The sequence below is a fragment of the Sinocyclocheilus grahami genome, unplaced genomic scaffold (genome assembly GCF_001515645.1).
Source record: "Sinocyclocheilus grahami isolate Dianchi unplaced genomic scaffold, SAMN03320097.WGS_v1.1 scaffold161.1, whole genome shotgun sequence".
NCBI classification, from domain to species: Eukaryota; Metazoa; Chordata; class Actinopteri; order Cypriniformes; family Cyprinidae; genus Sinocyclocheilus; species Sinocyclocheilus grahami.
This window is the reverse complement of record NW_015505340.1, coordinates 363,428-382,329: the sequence shown is the minus strand read 5'-3', so window position 1 is coordinate 382,329 and position 18,902 is coordinate 363,428. Positions and strand designations below refer to the sequence as shown.

At 36.7% G+C, this 18,902-nt stretch overlaps 2 protein-coding genes across 2 annotated transcripts in view; both read right to left on the bottom strand.

Annotated features, from left to right (window-relative positions):
* Nucleotides 1-476: 476 nt before the first annotated feature.
* Nucleotides 477-1,345, bottom strand: lyrm9 (LYR motif containing 9). Its single transcript, XM_016282521.1, has 3 exons — nt 1,012-1,345; nt 806-898; nt 477-727 (listed from the first exon to the last, which is right to left on the bottom strand). The coding sequence occupies exons 1-3, from the start codon at nt 1,135-1,137 to the stop codon at nt 710-712; spliced, it is 237 nt and encodes a 78-aa protein (XP_016138007.1). The 5' UTR covers nt 1,138-1,345; the 3' UTR covers nt 477-709.
* A 6,529-nt stretch (nt 1,346-7,874) lies between these two features.
* LOC107592924 (serine/threonine-protein kinase NLK) overlaps nt 7,875-18,902 on the bottom strand; it is a 41,002-nt gene continuing 29,974 nt past the window's right edge. The window contains exons 7-10 of the mRNA XM_016282507.1: nt 12,004-12,090; nt 11,278-11,476; nt 10,104-10,197; nt 7,875-9,142 (exon numbers count right to left, since the gene is read on the bottom strand). Of these exons, the coding sequence (XP_016137993.1) occupies nt 9,088-9,142; nt 10,104-10,197; nt 11,278-11,476; nt 12,004-12,090 (435 nt within the window). The 3' untranslated portion in view covers nt 7,875-9,087. The remainder of the gene's footprint in view (nt 9,143-10,103; nt 10,198-11,277; nt 11,477-12,003; nt 12,091-18,902) is intronic.

Below are 18,902 nucleotides of genomic sequence, written 5' to 3'. Positions count from 1 at the left end.
TCATAGGTATACCTCAACTATGAGAGACAAAATGAGAAAAAAAATCCAGAAAATCACGAATCATTTTTAAAGAATTCATTGGTAAATTCCTCGGTAAAATAAGTATTTGGTCACCTACAAACAAGCAAGATTTCTGGCTCTCACAGACCTGTAACTTCTTAGAAAGGCGGGGCATAGAGGAGAAACAATAATGTACAGTATGTGGAAAATAATGTGTTTTTTGAACCTTAAACCACATAGACACATTTCATTACACCTAATACACAAAATAATGTTCTTTTTAGCAGCATCATATGACCCCTTTAATAAATTGATCAGTGAGAAGGTTGGTGGCAGTACTGTAATAACTGGATTTAAAAAAATTGTTTTTAAATAAAATAATTTTTTGGGGAAAAACACCAAAATACTCAAATGTAATATTAAATGTATTATTTAACATTTCATTAAAGTGTACAAAATAAACATTAAATGTACTGTGCAAGTATATGACATGTCAGAACATAATCAGATACTCGTAAAGGCTTTTACAAAAGCTTTTCAAGTAAACCTCAGCTATTTGTTATACTTGTCAAAGTTTATATGGATCATATGACATTTGTTTATAACCTGTGGGTCTGGTTTCAGTTTCACTATGTGATGTTTAGCAGCAGTCTGTGCATGACCGTTGCAGTTCTGAGTCAGCTTCATGATGAACATTTCTCCACAGTGGTCACTTCTTTTTAGTATACTAGGAAGATTAAAAAAATAAGATCAGAAGTCATTTAAACAATGCATTCGTATTTTTTTAGGTGCCAAAGAAGGTTACTTTATTTAAAATCCAGTCAGCATCAGATATAGCTCTTTGAATGATCATCTGAATCCTTTCTGGATCCTCCTCATCCACATGACTGTTAAAGCTCTGAAAGACAAAAACACATTGACACCTGACAGCGGGACAGGTGATTTTACACAGACTATTTCTTCAGTTATATTCTTCACAATAATTACAGTATTTCACGTATATAAAAGTACCTGTCTGATGGCGTGTTGGTAGTGTTTTTGCATGGCTGCTGAAGGCAGGAGTTTGCAGCAGCGCAGCAGATAGCGGTAGAGCTGCACCGGCGTGCGGACCAGCTCAGCGCCCGCCAGAGGAGACATGAGGGTTACAGTATGTATGCCCTCACTTTCACGTAAAGCCTGACCTTTTATTAACTTTGATTATAGAGTCTAAACACTACCATAATATTGAGCACATCTGGGAAATTTCGAGTTGTAACATCCATAATAAGACGTGTAACACTCCGTCACATGCACATAGTTTGAGCTGTAAAGGTGAAGGATAACAGTGGAATTACTTCCTGATTTGAGCGCGGCGTTGTTATTTCAAAATAAAAGTCCTCACTCTGCTGTGTAACTGTACATCATTAAAGTCTGTTCAGTAAAATAATGCTGTAATTATTCACAAATATTACAATAGTGTAAACAATGGCTTAGCGGACGGGCACGCAGGTCACGCACTGCGGAGGGGGCCCCGTGTTAGGGAGGGGTCCCCTGCGATAACCTCCACATGCTGGGTTGCGTCGTATCACGTATCGACTATGGCCAGAGATATTGTCAAAAGCATCAAATATTGTCAAAATAAGATTATTTGGCATTTCCAATTAATGTAGGCATGTTACATTCTTATTATTATTAGGCCTATTATTATTATAATAATTTCATAGCGCATCTGACGCGCTGTGAGGATAATTAAAGATTAGGCTATTAGCCTACTCCTCATTGAAAAAGTTTTTTTTTTTAGGTCTTTTAAAACAGGTCTATTAATTTATACAATGAATTATAGGCCTATAATTAAAATGATGAAAACTGCAGTCATCAATGAAAATTAAGAGCAGCTTTATTTCAAGCACCGACTTTCAAAAACAACCTGTTTAACGCAAAATACATTTATCTTTTTTTCACGATGTATGGGCCACAAGAGAAATATTAAGGGAATAATTCAAGACCGTTATATGTCCTTATATGTTGAAGTAGTTTCGTCTCTCGTCTTTTTATTTTTATTTTATTTTTACCTTCACTTTGTATAGGCTATTGACTGTGGTTAAGACGTTCACAGGCACAACCCTTGCGCAAAGCTGGCACGCAGCCTTCATGGTTTAAAACAGAAATATTTCCGATATTGCGACGTAACAGGTCTTCGGGCCAGTCGCGTGACTGAAAAATATGAATGACATTACAAGAGGAACTGTGGAAGCTCTCATTATTTTAAATGCAGAACTTATTTATGTAATGGAAGTACACTCATTGCGGTGGGTAATTGTTGAAACACATGATAGAACTTCCCATATTATGATCAGATCATATGCATTTTTTGTTTTAAATTTCAGGGGAGAGCCTGCAAACTTGTGCAAGCATATGTAACATCATTCAAGATTATGACATCTTGGAAATTTACCGTCAATTTTTTACAATGTACTAGGCCTACATTTATAATTAGCCTAATAAAAATGGATATGGAGGTTCCTCATTGAAACTTTTGCTTTCAGTCTTACTGTCATGACCATTCCAAAGACCAGCAAACAAATTACAAAATGTTTTTATACACTGCACTAGAGGTCTGCAACCGCGGGACCCGACCGGATTTTGTGACCCGCCCGCGGGATTAAATTCTCGAATAAAACGCGGTAGCGGTCGGTAACTCTGCTGTAATTTGAACGGGAGCGGGCGATCTAACAATATCCCGTTCCCGACTTCCATTTAGAACAGCATATCTGCGCTTTATTCTTATTGAACACCAGTACAGCTTGCACTCAGGACTGTTATGCACGCGCTGCACCCATGCTTTTACCGTCACGCGTTTTATTTGCGTGGTCTGTGCGCAGCATGTGCATAACGATGCTCAGAGCAGGCTGTACCTGTGGTAAATATACGGCCCTCAGACAGAACAGGCAGGTTGTCAATGAGTGACAGAGCAGAACAAGGATGGAGCAAAGTGGGAATGCGCTGTCCTTGAAGGACGTTTAACTCGGTTTTGTGTATATTTTGCTTAGCCTATAATTTTAAATGAAAGATGTTGTATTTATTTATTTTTCTCTGCGACACTTTTCCTACTGTGTTAACAGAAAAATGTCAAACGAATTTAGTATTTTGACAAGACGAATAAAAATAGCTAATAGGCTATTTTTGTACAACCTACATTTGTATATTTTTTTTCTCTCTGCAACACATTTTCCCTATTGTGTTGTCAATGTTAAACGAATTGTATCCTGACAAGACGAATAAAAATAAGAAATAAAATGTTTGTAAATTTTTTATTTTCTCTGACACTTTTTTCCCTACTGTGTTGCATAAAATATTAAACGAATTTTGTGTCTTAAGATAATTCATATAAATTCAAGTCAAAGTCAATAAATTCAAGACTCTCGACAAGACGAATAAAATAACACAATTTTGTGCAGACTACACTTTTATTTCTCTTTCTTTCAGTAGAGGAAATTTAAATGAAAAAATCAGTCCCGCGCAGACCTCTACCTGCACCTTCTTCTTCTTAGTATTATTATTTATTACATTTTAAATTTTGTAATAAATAAAGTATTTTTTTCTTGTAAATTCGGTGTAGTTAAGTTAGAACACCGCTGACAATTACAAAAAAAATAAATAAATAAAATTAATAAAAACCAACCCTTCTGTGTGTTTGAACTATAAATTAAATGAAAGGTGCTGAGAATCAGTTGTCTGTTGTCTGCAGGTCGAGTCACTACAGCGTCCAGATGGCGGCCTACAATCCCCTAATTTCACCTGCATGGAGACTCCAGTGAAAGCACTCATTGTTTAAGCAAGAAAAGCCCCAGACGCATCAAAGTCATTCTTATGCTGTGTGTGTGTGTACTCGCTCACAAGAAGAATTCCCCACGCATCAGCGATAATATTTTGTGAGCTTTCAAGATATTAAACCAAAATGTAAATCACATGCATCTCGTAAAACATTATAATCTATATTCCTGACCTTATAACAAAAGACGGCTCTGTTATATGGTGTGTGGGCTGATAGCTGACAGAATATTGTTTTGTAGATAAGATACTCAGACTCTCCAACAATGTAATAAACGACTGTAGTCATTGTTTATTAATCCCTTGCACCTTCACACTGCGCCTTTGTCACTTTATCTTCTCATAGATGTCGTTTTTGGCGTTCACAAGTCAATACAACATTAAAATATCTATGACATGAGATCTTCACTTAGCTGACCTACTTCTATCACAAATTCCTTGGTAAAGGAATCCAACAATACTGGCATTAACTGTTGTGTCTATGAAAATAATACTCATGTTTCATGATTTCTCTGACACATCTTGTGGCAGGTAATTCTATATAAAGTAGAACATTTAAAAAAAAATAAGATGCATAAATCACGTTTGTCCTGATGAAAGATCATTTAGAAACAAAGTTTCTTGAAAGAGGTGTGAACCCCTATAATGAGCTGTACTTTCTGAAACGTTCCCCCAGGATTTGCCATCTTTTCTAATCTGTTTTTACTCTTCCATGATTCCATGATCACACTTAGACGTCTTGATTATTTGACACTTCAACAAAACATGGATAGATTACACAAATGTTGCAAGAAAAAACCCCGTTTTGTTTATGTGAATGTATCAGAATTAAGTGAACATACGATTTAATCTTTCAAATTTGTACTTCTTGGATTGAGAACATGCCAGAAAAAGTAAAAAAAAAAATTTTTGCTTTAAAGTTCCATAAATTCCTTGAAGTCTTTCCTTTAATCTAATCAAACTAAATAATTTAAATAAAAGAATGTTTTAATTCAGTGGTTCTCAACATTTTTGACTCAATGGCCCTCCATTGTCCTTAACACTATTTGAAGGCTCTTGATTTTCCAGTTGTTCACGATTTAATCATTAAGGATAAAGATTTTAAAGAACATTTTTACTCACAATTTCTGATAAAATATTTTAGAGATAGCCATAACTAGAAAAATGCATATTTATAAAATGTATAAAATGACTCTTAGGTCTTGAAATTAGGCTACCTCCGTTTTCTAAAGAGTGAGGACCCTGGTTCTTCAAAGAAACAAACAGTTGTTGAGAGGCTGAATTTAAATGACAAATATCTTCATTTTTATGTTTATTCCTTTTTTATTATCTTATTTTAACTCATTTTGAAAACCACTGTTTTAATTGGTATTCACTTTATACTGTTGATTTTTTTCCTGCCCTCAATTTCATCCTCCTGACTTCATCCTCTAGGAAGTGACATCATTTTGGTGGGAAAAATACAAGCATAAGCATAAACATAAGCATTAGCAAGATTAGTTGGTTTGTTTTACTCTTACTGAAAGATTTGTATAACAATTTCAAAATATGATTAATATCAAAATGAACTTTAATTTGGCACCCTCATCTAAGCTAACAGCCCTTCTCTCACTGATTAATAGCCAACTTTAACTTTCTATTTCCACTCTATGAGACATCCTGTTAAAGGGGTCATATGATGTTGCTAAAAAGAACATTATTTTGTGTATTTGGTGTAATGCAATGTGTTTATGCGGTTTAAGGTTAAAAAACACATTATTTAGCACATACTGTACATTATTGTTTCTCCTCTATGCCCCGCCTTTCGATTTTACAAAGCTCATCGGTCTGAGGAAGCGAGGTGTGCTCTGATTGGCCAGCTATCCAGTGCGTTGTGATTGGCCGAATACCTCAAGCGTGTGACGGAAATGTTACGCCCCTACCATATTGTGATGCCGTGTCCCGGCCGGAGCGACGAGACAAAAACATTAAAACCCATTATAAACGAGGCTTTTGTTGCATCCAGTGGGGACATAATTACGGATTATAATGACTTATACTGTCTTTTTACGGATTGCGTTGCATATGGCGACGCATAAACATAAAACCATGTCTGCATTTGTGATCGGAGAAATGACAAACAACAAGCGCTGCTCTACACTGCTCAAAACTCACGTTTGAAAAAAGAGACAAACTAAACACCTTTCCAAATACTGCCATTTGAAGTTCACAGTTTGGCACTCAGTTTAACTTGGTCATCAGCCCCCCCCCCCCTTATTGTAAGTAAAATAAGGACAGAAACAACACACTTTTTTAAATGTCAACATTTAATGAGCGTCACCACTGTACTTCAAATCTACACTCTGAAAAGAGACCAGTGATTTTCAAAACACAGAACACATCCACAGAGTCCTTCCGGTCCCTAAGAATCACCTCCTCTGCTTTCAGGGCATTGAATGCAAATTTTATATTATAGTCATATATGTCGTAAAATGTATTCAAATACCATTAACTCTGAGTATAAACTTCAAACTTCCTTATAAAAACTTGACAGCAAGTGCAGTACCTTCCCTATTTGGCCCGATCGAGCGTGTGTGTTATTCTCTTCTCACAGGCTCTGTTTGCATCCGCACACTATCTTAGGTACGCCCGCTTCTTAAGTTGGTACGTATTTTGTATGTTTATCTCATCCGACGGCTCTCGGTGAAGGATACCATGTTTATCGTTGTGGGTATGCTGTGTGATCTAACAGTCAAAGAACACTGGGGTGAGAACATGGTACTTTGTACAAGGATATGATGATGGGAACCACCTCCAACCAATCGCAATTTTAATGACTTGATTTCTTTATACAGGGTTTGATAGGAATATAAAAGTTGGAAGGGACATTCAAGTTTTATAAACTCCACATAACAATAAAAGCGTGGAGGTAAACAACCAAGTCATTGAGCTCGAGAGGTAGAGACCAACAATGTGAATCCTTTATATACATATACACAAACAGTTCAGTGTTTCTTTAAAAGAGATTAATAATAATAATAATAATTAAAAAGGGCTCTACTTCAATACTCATATCCACAGCTCTGCAGCACACAAGACACAATTAACATAATTGGTTATGTGTTTTTTGTTTGTTTTTGTACTATACTGATTTGGATTATTTCTTTGTCTACACTTTCTAGTGCAGGGGAAAATAAAAAGAAGAAGAAAAGAGAGAGAGAAAAAACATATGTACATTTATATGCAAGTCTCAAAAATAAAATAAAATTTCACAGCCCTAAAAAATGTGCAGGCTAATTCAACTTCTATACAGCAGTATTACATTTTCTTTGTTTGGCGATTTTTTTATAGGTTTTATTTTTTCGTAGATTTTTCATTTCTACCTGCTACTCACTTATTTACATACCATAGTCAGTGGATCATGGGAAAGCATGCCCTAGCACATTGAGGAAGAAATAAAAATAATTCTCTAAAAATATATTAAATATTTTCCATTTGTTTTCTTTTAGTCCAAGACAGTGACAGAAATCATTATGGGAAATTTAAGCATGGTACAGAGAGTGAAAACTACTCCCAATTACGTTCCAGACCAACAATACACACTATTTCCCAGGCATCCTTTTCAGATCCATCATCGCCTTGAGTCTTTTAACAGAAAAAGGGCTTTTGAGGGGGGTCAAAGTAGACGACACTGAACTGACATCTACAGGATCACAAGCGTGATGCCACAGTCAGTTAGAAGCATGCACGGGGTCCATACATGCACTCGCAATGGCGTCACTTGTCTTCATAGACAAGATTTTGTAACATACCATTGCAATTATGGAATGATTTGATTGTTCAACCTATTATTTATTTATTTGCTTATTATTATTTTTATTTTTAGGCTTTAATTTCATTTGCATGCTATTTTAGATACTCCATCAGGGAGAGCAAGGTTCAAAGGTCATCTGAAAACAAACCTCCCCATGTCATTTCGCTACATGCTAGTTGGGTTTTCTCACTAAGTCTCCTTCTCTTCAAATAAACCCTTTTGGTACGAGCATTTTGCCTCGGGCCAATCTTGCATGCTTTGGATCCTTTCGAGTCACTGTGCCGTTCAGTCACCCACCCAAAGCACTAAATACTGACACAACACATCCACATTCAGGAGTACTAAGAGAAGCCTACGGATCAGTATCTCTGCCAAGTGCTAAGGAATACTGATTTTTTTTACTGACGAAAGTTGAATATGAGACGGAAAGCGAGATACGAACAAAGATAGATCGACAGAGAAAGAAAGGAAGAGTGTAGATGACAGCAAAAATGGAAGAAAGTCGTAAAAATCACACCGCCGTAGAAGGCAAAAAACGCAATGAGCAGCTCACTCTAGCCAAACGAGTGGTCACAGTTGTTAAGGTGCAGTCACACTAGTGATATTTCAATTTTGCTGCCGATTTTCGTCAATAGCGTAATGATGTATTAAGCACAGCTCACACACCAAAGTACTGTACTTCTAAACTAAGCAGCTTTCTGTCAGTTGGTGCAGCAAATTCATGTGACCAACTTGAACATCAGGAATATTTTCGCCCGCACACAAACCGCACAGAATCCTGAAACAACTGGATTTTGCCCTCAAAATTCCGAGCAGCAGTTAATGTGACCGCACCTTTCATGAGGGCCGTCACCTAAATTCACAAGGCCTGGAACAAATTGATATGGATGGGCCTAATGAATAGGCTACTAATGAGGACAGTGTTTTTTCGACCCTGGTTCTAGCGTGAACGAAAGACAGATTCAGAGGAACTTGCCTTCTTTCCATACTACATGAAGCACTGCACTTCCTGTTTCCATGAATAAATAAAGCATGATTACTTGCACACATAGTCGTGATGAGTTTTCCTTCAGGGATACTGCACAGATTCTGCCGCCCTGCTGTTCAAAATACATTCAAGTCCACAGGGCTCGACTTCGTCTGCCGAAAGTACAGGTTCGTACCCTTCACGAACCTTTAGTATACTACTACAGAGCAGTGGGTATGAACGAACGGACCCCCCGTGACCATGCCCACCCGTCCCGTGTCCCGCTTGAACTCATCAGCAGTGGTTGCTTCTATAAAACTCCATTTAGTAAGTATTACAGTATGCACACACACACATCAGCGACATGGCTAGTCCTAGATTCCAGTGAAATGCTACGCAGGTTTTGGGGATGTCTGGGGGTCAGTAGTCCAGGAGGGCGAGGGGTGGGTGCGGGACGGGCTGCCGGAGGGATGTCCACCACCACTGTTATCAACGCCATCTTCTCCGCCGTCCTCAGCTACTCCCAAACTAGAGGAGATGGAGGCATCTCAGAGGGCTGAGCTACTGTTGAGCTGTGGACAGAAAGAAAGAAAGAAAGAAAGGGGATTGTTATGTCTTGCTTTAAGGATAAGAAGATGTCTCCATCTAGTGTTGAAACACTAAGAAATAAGTTGCAAAATAAGCCTGAAAAGCTCTAGATTTGTTAAGACACAAAAAGTTGCTGTAGGTGTAAGCAATTACAGTTAGAAACTATATTAAACACCTTTTTATGTAAAAAGTTTGCCTAAATATTAAACAATGGCATGTTGCTTTCAACCCAAAGCATTTTCAAAACATGGCTCCCCGTCAAAAACATGACATTCATGCTCACTGGCTTTGATTTGGCATGTCTGTTAACCCTGAAGATGAGAACATGGACGTAAAGGTGAATCTCACAAAATGTCAACAACTGTCTGGCTCTTATTTCATAAAAAAATAAAAAATAAAAAAAAGTTTATTATGAAAAATTATTTGCTACATAAAGAAAATGAAGCTTATTTTTAGGACAAATTTTTTTTTCGCATTACAACATTATTTTCATAAAAATGTATCACATTTAAATCCCTGCCACAACTGGCACAAAATCTCATTCTGACTTTTGAAATGTAAAATCTAAATTACTTAAATAAAAATTAAATAACGATATATTATTTAAATGATAAAGTATATCTGTAAAAAACACTGTATGTATACATACAAGCTGTCATACTTCTACTGATTTAAATTTATGTAAATTTATGCTGATTTTACTTATTAAATATATATATATATATATACACACACACAATATAATATATAAATATATAATATATATTCACATTACAGTGATGAGAAGCTTTGTGATGAAAAAATATCACAATGCAAAATTTTAAAGGTCCTAAACACAGGACTAATTTCTCTATGCCATTTTTTCAGTGTAAAATATAACCTGGACACTTGATCATGAGATCCACTCATAAGCAGCAGATTATGTAAAGTGGACGGCGGCCTCACCTGATAAAGCTTTTGAAGGCAGCTGATTGGGGGTTGATACAGAGCGGTACCCGATTCCCCTTCTGCTGCTCCAGGATGAACTGATGAATGATCTCTGTGTGGGGAAGAAAATAGGAGAGATGCTGAGAAATAAGGAATAAATTACAGGTTACAGTTCTAAATAACAGTTTAGAAGTTACGTGCTATCATGGTTAAAAGGACAGTTCACAAAACAATTAAAGCACTTCTCCTGTTGTCTTATTGAATAAAATATGGGTTTCGATTTTCGAATGACATGAGAGTGAGTAAATGATGACATGAACCAGTTAAAGGCATTTAGTAGTTCACGCAATTTTGTCATCATTCCATCATTGTAAGAAAAAAAGATGAAGTGATGTGACTCGCAGGATTTTTTATCTAGACCTAGATCTAGCATTTTGTATTTCCAGGACAAATCTAACTTATGAATGAAACACTGAATAAAGAAATCTATTCTAGCAGTAACCTTACAGGTCAAAGAGTCGATTCTGAAGGAGGATTCTACAGGCAGACTATACTATCTGTAATAACTTCTAAAGCTCTTAACTCTTTATTTTAGCATACAAGCGATTAAGCTTAAAACTAGTTTGGCCAATGTGGAAACTCCTCGTGTGTCGATCCAAGAGGGGTTCCCCCCTCGTTCTAAACACGGCTGCCTACCCTAAAGCGCTTTAAGTCTCCAGGCGGTCGGCTCCATCTGCACTGACTAATCCTCCAGTGGAAACACGTTGCACACAGAATGGAGGAAGAGGAGGGAGGGTGAAGGGCAGAGTTATTTTGAGCCGACAGCACAGTAAGCCTGCTTTTAGCGACAGACTCTCACTAATATCCGCTGACAGTGGAAGGCAAGCACAGATCCAGGGGCCCCGAATGAAGGGTGAAAACAAGGGACAAAAACAACAGGAGCAGCGGGGGATCTGGAGCAGGAGACGCCCAGCAAGACTTCTGATTAACACGCGGTGGCATGACGGGCGCATGCTCTCAAATAAATTAAATTAAGACCTTTAGCTACTAAACACGCTGTCTACAAACCGAGGGTGGATCAGGACAAAAGGTTAAATGAATAGACCAACAATGTGTGTCTCACGTGTTGTATAATATGTACGGCAATCAGCACAAGGTGTAATACAATTGAATTGATTATAAGCGCGCTCACCTTTGACCTGCCGAACTGACGTCAGGTTTTTCTCAAAGCCGTCATCAAACTTGGGGTTAGTGACAGGCTCAAAGTCACTGGTGTAGACGCGGCCAGAGGAAGTGGTGTAGCAGCATTTGCACATGCAGGTGTGGTACCGCAGACGCCCCTCGTCCAGATATGGGTGTGCCAGTGCATCTTTTGCAGAGATCCGCTTCGACTGTATTGGAAAACAGATTTGTTTGAATTAAACGTTCCTTTCAATAAATCAATAAATCTGATCAATTTTACAGTTTTATATAGGTAAATTTATTTTTAAATGATATATATATATATATATATATATATATATAAATTGCATATATTTTAAATTATTTACATCATATATATTTTAATTTGAGTTATAATCATATATAGTACATTTTTAATTTTCAAAATGAAATGAGTATAAATTATATAAATATATATTAAATTATATAATATATTTTTAAATAATCATAATAATATATATGTATATATTAAAATAAATATAAAATATATAATAAAAAAATTATTATTATTTTTTTAATTTAAATGATTATTTTTTGTTTCATTACAACATTGTCAAGTAAACAAAAGTGTGTTTTAAAATATGAATTTAATATGGTCTATATTGATTAATTTTAGCATGTAGTTTAATTTGTAATGTTCCACTACTTTAGATTGTAATGTTACAGTTTATGAGAATAAAGTATCAAGAACACTTACTGGGTCAAAGACCAGCATCCTGCAGAGGAGGTGAACAGCCTCATGGGTTGCTTGACTGGACAGGGTGTACAGGACAGGAAGTGAGGGCTGCAGGAAATGGCATGATCAGTATAGTCTCCAAGTATCTTACCCCTTTTACCAACCTTATACATAAAATATTCAGAGATAGGCAGAAACAAACTAGTATGTAATCAATTTTTGGAAAGACCACAAGCAAAATTTGTAAAAACCGATATCGATCAACCATGTGACTAAACAAATGCCAATAGCCACACACTTATCTGAGGATGTGGGACAGCGAAAACAATGTGCTGGGATATTTTTAACTGTGTCTCATTATCTCCTCCGCCCACCATACCCCCCCCGGCCAAGCCCCCCAGCCGACTCGCCAAAGAGTTGACTGAAAATGCCCACTGGTAATTGCTTGTTTTTCCTGGTTAGGTTCTTTGAGCCGAGAACAGATGTGAACTATGGCTGGTGATTCACCATTTAAAAAGGGATGACGTATTGTCAGGGCTGGCTGTATAGCTGATGGAGGTGAAGGTGTCGGGCGAGAGATGGAGGAAGAGCATGGGAAAGGACTGAAAGCTCTCGGCCATAACTAGAGCCAAACGGAAACGAGGTGTGCTATTACTTTAAGTGATCAGACCTTCATTGAAGGAAGAATCTGAGTCATATCTAGGGACCAGAATATCATAAAGACTCAAAAGTGGGCAACATCTCAGATCATCCCACAAATTGCATGGCAACATGCTAAATATTACTCAAAACACCTTAGCGCCTACATAGCAACATCATGGCTACTACCCAAAACACCCTAAAGAGACATAATTATATTTATTTACAAAAAAAGGAAATAAAAACAAATTCACTGGCAAATGATAAGATAACTTTAATAATATCAAAAGAAAATATAATATGCGTACACGCAGAAACTTTAGGCAGGTGCTCGATCAAATAAAGCACTTCACTATAAGTGAACAAAAATCGGCACACTGCCACTGCAAAGATCAATTTATTAAAATAAAATATTAAAATGAAATGTATTTAATTTTAATAATACACTTTAAAAATAATAAATGTAATAAAAAAAAACTTTAAAACTACTAAATATAATGTAATAGGCTATAAAAAAAAAAACAAAGGTTTGGAGTCAGTTACGTTTTTTTTAGATGTCTCTTATGCTCAAAATATAATAATATTGTGAATTATAATAAAAAATATTTTAATAAAAAAATTATATAATTTATTTATAATTAATTACATTTCAATAATAAAAATTTAAATATTTTGCTTATAAATGTTTTCTGTTTAAATGTATTTTAAAATGTAATTTATTCCTGTGATGGCAAAGCAAAATTTTTTTTTGGAGACATTACTACAGTTTTGATCCTTAAGAAATCATTCTAATATGCTGACTTGGTGCCCAAGAAACATTTCTTATTATTATCAATGCTGAAAACCGTTGTACTGCTTAAAATTTTGTATAACATATCTTTATTGAGATTTTACAAAAACACAACACAATTCATCAGAAAATACCCCAGCCAGGATTAAAAAACAACAACAAAAAAACACTGTAAGCATTGATTTATATCATGCAGTCCTCATAAACATTCTTACATTCCATAACTTCATGCATCTAAAGCTTCTTCAATCTCTCCATTTTTCACAAAGTCCAAAAACACCTCCAAGAGTTTCTTCCTTGTTACATACATAAGCTTTTCAAGAGCCAAACAAGATATTAAGTTTTTCAAAGGGAAGGGCAATTGGTATTTTTCCAAAATAGGGCAATAAAACATCTTGCTTGTAATAAGCACAAGTCCACCAGCTTTCTTTCTTTAGTAGACAAAGTATAAATACTCAATACACACAATACAGGACATAGAGGAATTGCAGACAAAGTAAATCGAGAAACATATTGAGTCAACTGCTTAATATTATAATTTAAAAGTCTTTACTGTCATTTTTAAATAAATTAAAGCATCTTTGATGCAGTACTAATTGCAATATTAGTATTAAAATCTAACTGATCCCAAACTTTTGAACTGTAGTGTGTTTGTCTCACTAAAAAGATCCACCTCATAAGAGTAATTTATTCAGAAATTAGTGCACATTCTCTGTACTGTACAGTTTTAAGCCACTAAAAAAATAGCATATAAGAGCTATACATTCAAGAATCAGACTAGATTAGTTGTGCTGTATGATTCTAATATACTAAAAACAACTTGCTCCCTATTTGTGTTGGAGTATGTGTGCCAGCTGCTAGGCTCCTCTGACAAATCTGAAAGATTATCAAATGATGGGCGTTTGAATCCAGTGGGTCAGATTTTGTGTGGGCCGAGCCGAAACTATGGCTGTGCGATTATGAGTCAAGTAGCATTCAGGGTGCAGCGATGCACCAACGTGCTGAGGTTGCGTGAGCGTATGTGATTAAGGAACCATAGTGGGCAAGTTGTTGGCGGAGTAGTTGGCAGTAGTGTCCAGTGTGTGAAGGATCATGCCCTATGGGGTGGTGTGATCGTGTGCTGTAGTATTAGCCAGTATTAGTTATGGATTAGAGGGGAATGTGGCTTCAGACAGTTAAGGGAGGGAGAGGGCCTGTCCCTGTCCCATGATGCAAAGCTCAATTAGACAAATGATGAGTCAGGAGGGCTGACACATGACATCATCAGCCCAGGCTTTCAGTCATCCTAGGCATGCAGGCAGCTCATGTTCCGCCCTCACATTTCTGACGGCGGGAGTAATGGACTAAGCTAATTTGCAACTTTAAATCCTAAACAGGACTGGTCATACTTTTAAAACTTACCCATGGATGTCACAAGAATTTGAGCCAGTATTAGTGGATTGAGCCTCAATACATGATCTGACATGTGAGTTTTATACCAGGTATAAATATCAGGTGCAAAACATCAAGTTTCAGGTGACCAGTAATATGCCTGTTCACACAAAAAATGGATACACAATCGATATTTTATGTTTAATTTTATGTTCTGTGGGAACTATGAGATTTCACTGTGGACGAGCCGATCACCGCTACATCAGAGATGCAGACAAGACGTGGTTGGAACAAAATTGACCAGAGAACCAAAACAAAAAGATTTGCATGGAAGAGGTTTTCTCACTCATTTATCAAGTCACATCTGGTTAGGAAACTATAAAAGACTAGCGGTCAACTAAATTTCAATGGGTGGTGCAGTCATGATATTTAGAGGTCAGTGTGATACAGTACATATATACAATATAATGACAACAAATGAGATGCACAATGTTGCTCAAATTAAAAAAAATGAATTGAAAAATTCACCCCTGAAAATAGAAACGTTTACTTAAAAATAAATAGTTAAATAGTTTTTCGTTGATTTTAAACAATGACACTAAAGATCTATTTCTTCTAATCCTAAAATTTGCAGTTTAATAAAAGAAACAAAGCCTTATTTTACAAAATAGTTACTGAAAATACCCCCCCCCCCAAAAAAAAATTTGAAGTATACTATTGCGTAAATATTTTTTGCTGAAAATTCACAAACATGAAAAAAAAGTTTATTAAAATAGTACTTGTACACATTTTACAATTTTCAAAAATTCACATAAAAAAAATTAAAAAAACTTTACCGTTCATATTTTTTAACCTGTAAGAGGTTAAATTTTTTTTTTGAAAGAAGTCTCTCATGCTCACCAAGGCTGCATTTATTTTAGTAAAACAGTAATATTGTGAAATATTATTATCATTTACAATAACTGTCTATTTTTTTAAATTTTAATATGCTCTAAAACAGGGGTGCCCAACCCTGCTCCTGGCGATCGACTCTCCTGCAAAGTTCAGCTCCAACCCTAATCAAACACACCTGAAGCAACTAATTAGGGTATTCAGGATCACTTAAAAATTAAAGGCAGGTGTCTTTGATTAGAGTTGGAGCTAAACTTTGCAGGACAGTCGATCGCCAGGAGCAGGGTTGGGCACCCCTGCTCTAAAATGTAACATTCCTGTAATGGAAAAGCTGAATTTTCAGCATCATTACTCCAGTCTTCAGTGTCACATGATACTTCAGAAATTATTCTAATATGCTGATTTCGTGCATAAGAAACATTTCTGTTTATTACTGTAGTTGAAAACAGTTGTGCTGCTTAATATTTTTTGTGGAAACCGTGATACATTTTTTTCAAGATTCTTTGATGACTGGAAAGTTCAAAATAAAAGCATTTATTTGAAATAGAAATATGTTTGTCTTCATTGTGACTTTTAATACATTTTATGCATTCTTATGGAATAAAACTATTAATTTATTTTCAAAGAAAAAAATAATTATATCGATAGACTAATACATTTAGTCAGAGGTGAATGACAATTACTCTCTCTAAATGAACAAAGTTACTAAAGTGTCACTAAGGTAAAACCAGCTTTGATTTTCCTCTTCCTAACCGGAGACACAAGCCCAGGCTGCAGCTATGAAGGGAAGGAGGAGAAGGTTGAGAAACAAGTCCCAGCTTCATGTGAAGCAGAGCCCATGTGACGTCCGACCACCCCACTGGCCCAGCAACACTCAGCAACAGGTGCAGGCTGCAGATTTCCCTAACCGGCTCAGCATTCCTCCTTAACCTCCCCCTGCTCGCTGCGGCTGTGTGGTCCGGGCCATCTCTCCCCACTATCACAAACAAGCCATTGATCATCCTGGCAGCAAAACAACACAAAGCCCTTCAGGCCCAGGGTGCAAGTGCAGGGAGAGCACACCCCGCCGCACCTGGGAGAGGGCCAAGCGAGGACAGACAGGTGGATAGGACTTGTCTGTTTGTTTATTTTTGCAGTTAGCACGCTAAAAAAAAAAAGCAGGGCGCATTTCCTACGGACACGAGAGGGGGAAGGAGCGCTGATATAGGAGCAGGCCATTAAACGAGCAAATGCTGACAGAGACAACAGTGATTCCAGAGAATGCTGAGCCGTAGAGCAGCTAACAGACTTCCTTCTGTATACTCCGAAGAATCTGAACAGTGTGTGTGTGTGTGTGTTTATGTGTTATAGATATCGGGTCTTATTCACTAAAGCCAAGTACACACCACAGGACTGAAGCTTGTCGCTCTGTGCACATTTAAAAACTCATCTTGCTTTTTTTTATCATGTTTTTGTTGCATACTGTACTTTAATCACAGACATCATTCTCACACAAAGCAACGGATCGGATTATTCTTGATAACATGTGAACCGACTACATGGAGGAAAGGTTTGATTCACATAACACGGGAAACTGTAAACCACACTAAACCCTTAACTTAAGCCACATGTGTCCAAATTGTGATGATAAGAATTTTCCATACACATTCATAATGTGCCAAACATTCTGTGTATGCATATCGTTAAGTTTGGGGACAGTATTTTTTATTTTCAGCAAGGACACATAATATTGATCAGTGAACGAAAAGACATTTATAATTTTACAAACGATTTCTATTTCAAATCAGATCTGCTCTTTTGAAAATTTATTTGACAATACAAAATGTTTTTTGAGCAACAAATCAGCATATTCGAATGATTTCTGATCATGTGATACTGAAGACTGGAGTAATGACTGCTGAAAATTCAGCTGTCATCGCAGAAATAAATTACATTTAAAAAAGCATTTAAACTGAAAAATTATTTATTTTGAAAGTGACACAAAGAAGAACTAAGACAAAGAATATTGGTCTATTTGTCTCACTTCACCTGGAAGTACATAATTGCGTAATTATGTAAATGCTGCCTGTATATGCTGTCTGTGCTTTGTTTATCACCTCAGCAACTGTCACCATCTGGTGAAACTAGTTTCCACATTCAATGCTTTCTTTTTGCATGTTAACGCACAATTTCTAACCATTTGTGGACTTCCTCTCCATGCCTGCATCTGTAATGGTAAGAATGTGCAAAAAGTCCTTATATGGAGATGCTTAGGGGTGTATATGCAGGCACACAGTCCCTCAATTACAATAACAGATTCATCAACATTAAGGGGAATATACAACATACACCCTTGCGTGAGAACCTATTCTGTGCGCATACTACAAGTAAAAACACTTGTGCTAAAATGTTATAGAATGAGACTCATTGTGAGGAAAGCAGAGAGGAAAAAGAGAAAGAGGGAAAACAACGAAGAGAAGATAATAACAAAGAGAAGAGTAGCGTTTTTAAAGCAGAGTGGCGCTCTGAGATAGAATACCATTCATCCGGGGCAGGGGTGTATCTCCTCCACCAGTCAGGCTGTGTGAAAGCATATTTGTTTCCAGTTTCAGTTTGAACGGTAGCACTTAGCGCTGGTTTGCGAGCGGGAATGGAGACTGCGCTGAACTCCGTATCTCTCAGATGCACTCAGATGCCCAAACTAATCTGACTAAGTGTTAGAGCCAATATGGTGAGGATGAAGTTCCCTAAAGCCCCTGAAGGATCTCATTTCAAAACAGCCCAAATCAGATCTTCTCTATTTATAGCAAAGAAACGGGACAGGGCGTAAAAAGTGTCTGAGGCTTCCCACATTGATGCGAACATCAAGATGAACACATTAATGACGGGGCTTTTAAAATGTAAATTGGGAGTTGTGAAAGCATCACCACCTTGTCAAAACAATGTCAGCAAGAGAGCGGAGCTTCAGATGCTTTGACAGAAGAGGAACAATATAGCCGTGGCGACTCTCTGATGAGGTCGAGGACACATAGTGGTTTCCCTTCCATTTATGTGTGCAATATTAAATTAAGTGCAATATTATGTTAAAATTTTTTATAATGACATATTATAAATATATTAATGTTAATAAGGGTATTAGAAAGAAGAATATGTATATTCTTAAGAGTATTTTTGCCACTCAAAGAAAACTAAATCTGCCAATGCAAATACGTGAAGAATGTATCTTGAAAATGTGCTACATATGAAAATG

Bases quoted from the DNA above. Each gene is read 5' to 3' on its own strand.
- lyrm9 (XM_016282521.1), bottom strand. From the start codon at position 1,137: ATGTCTCCTCTGGCGGGCGCTGAGCTGGTCCGCACGCCGGTGCAGCTC. The intron at 899-1,011 runs GTACTTTTATAT...TTTGTCTTTCAG, and splicing joins ACCAACACGCCATCAGACAG to AGCTTTAACAGTCATGTGGA.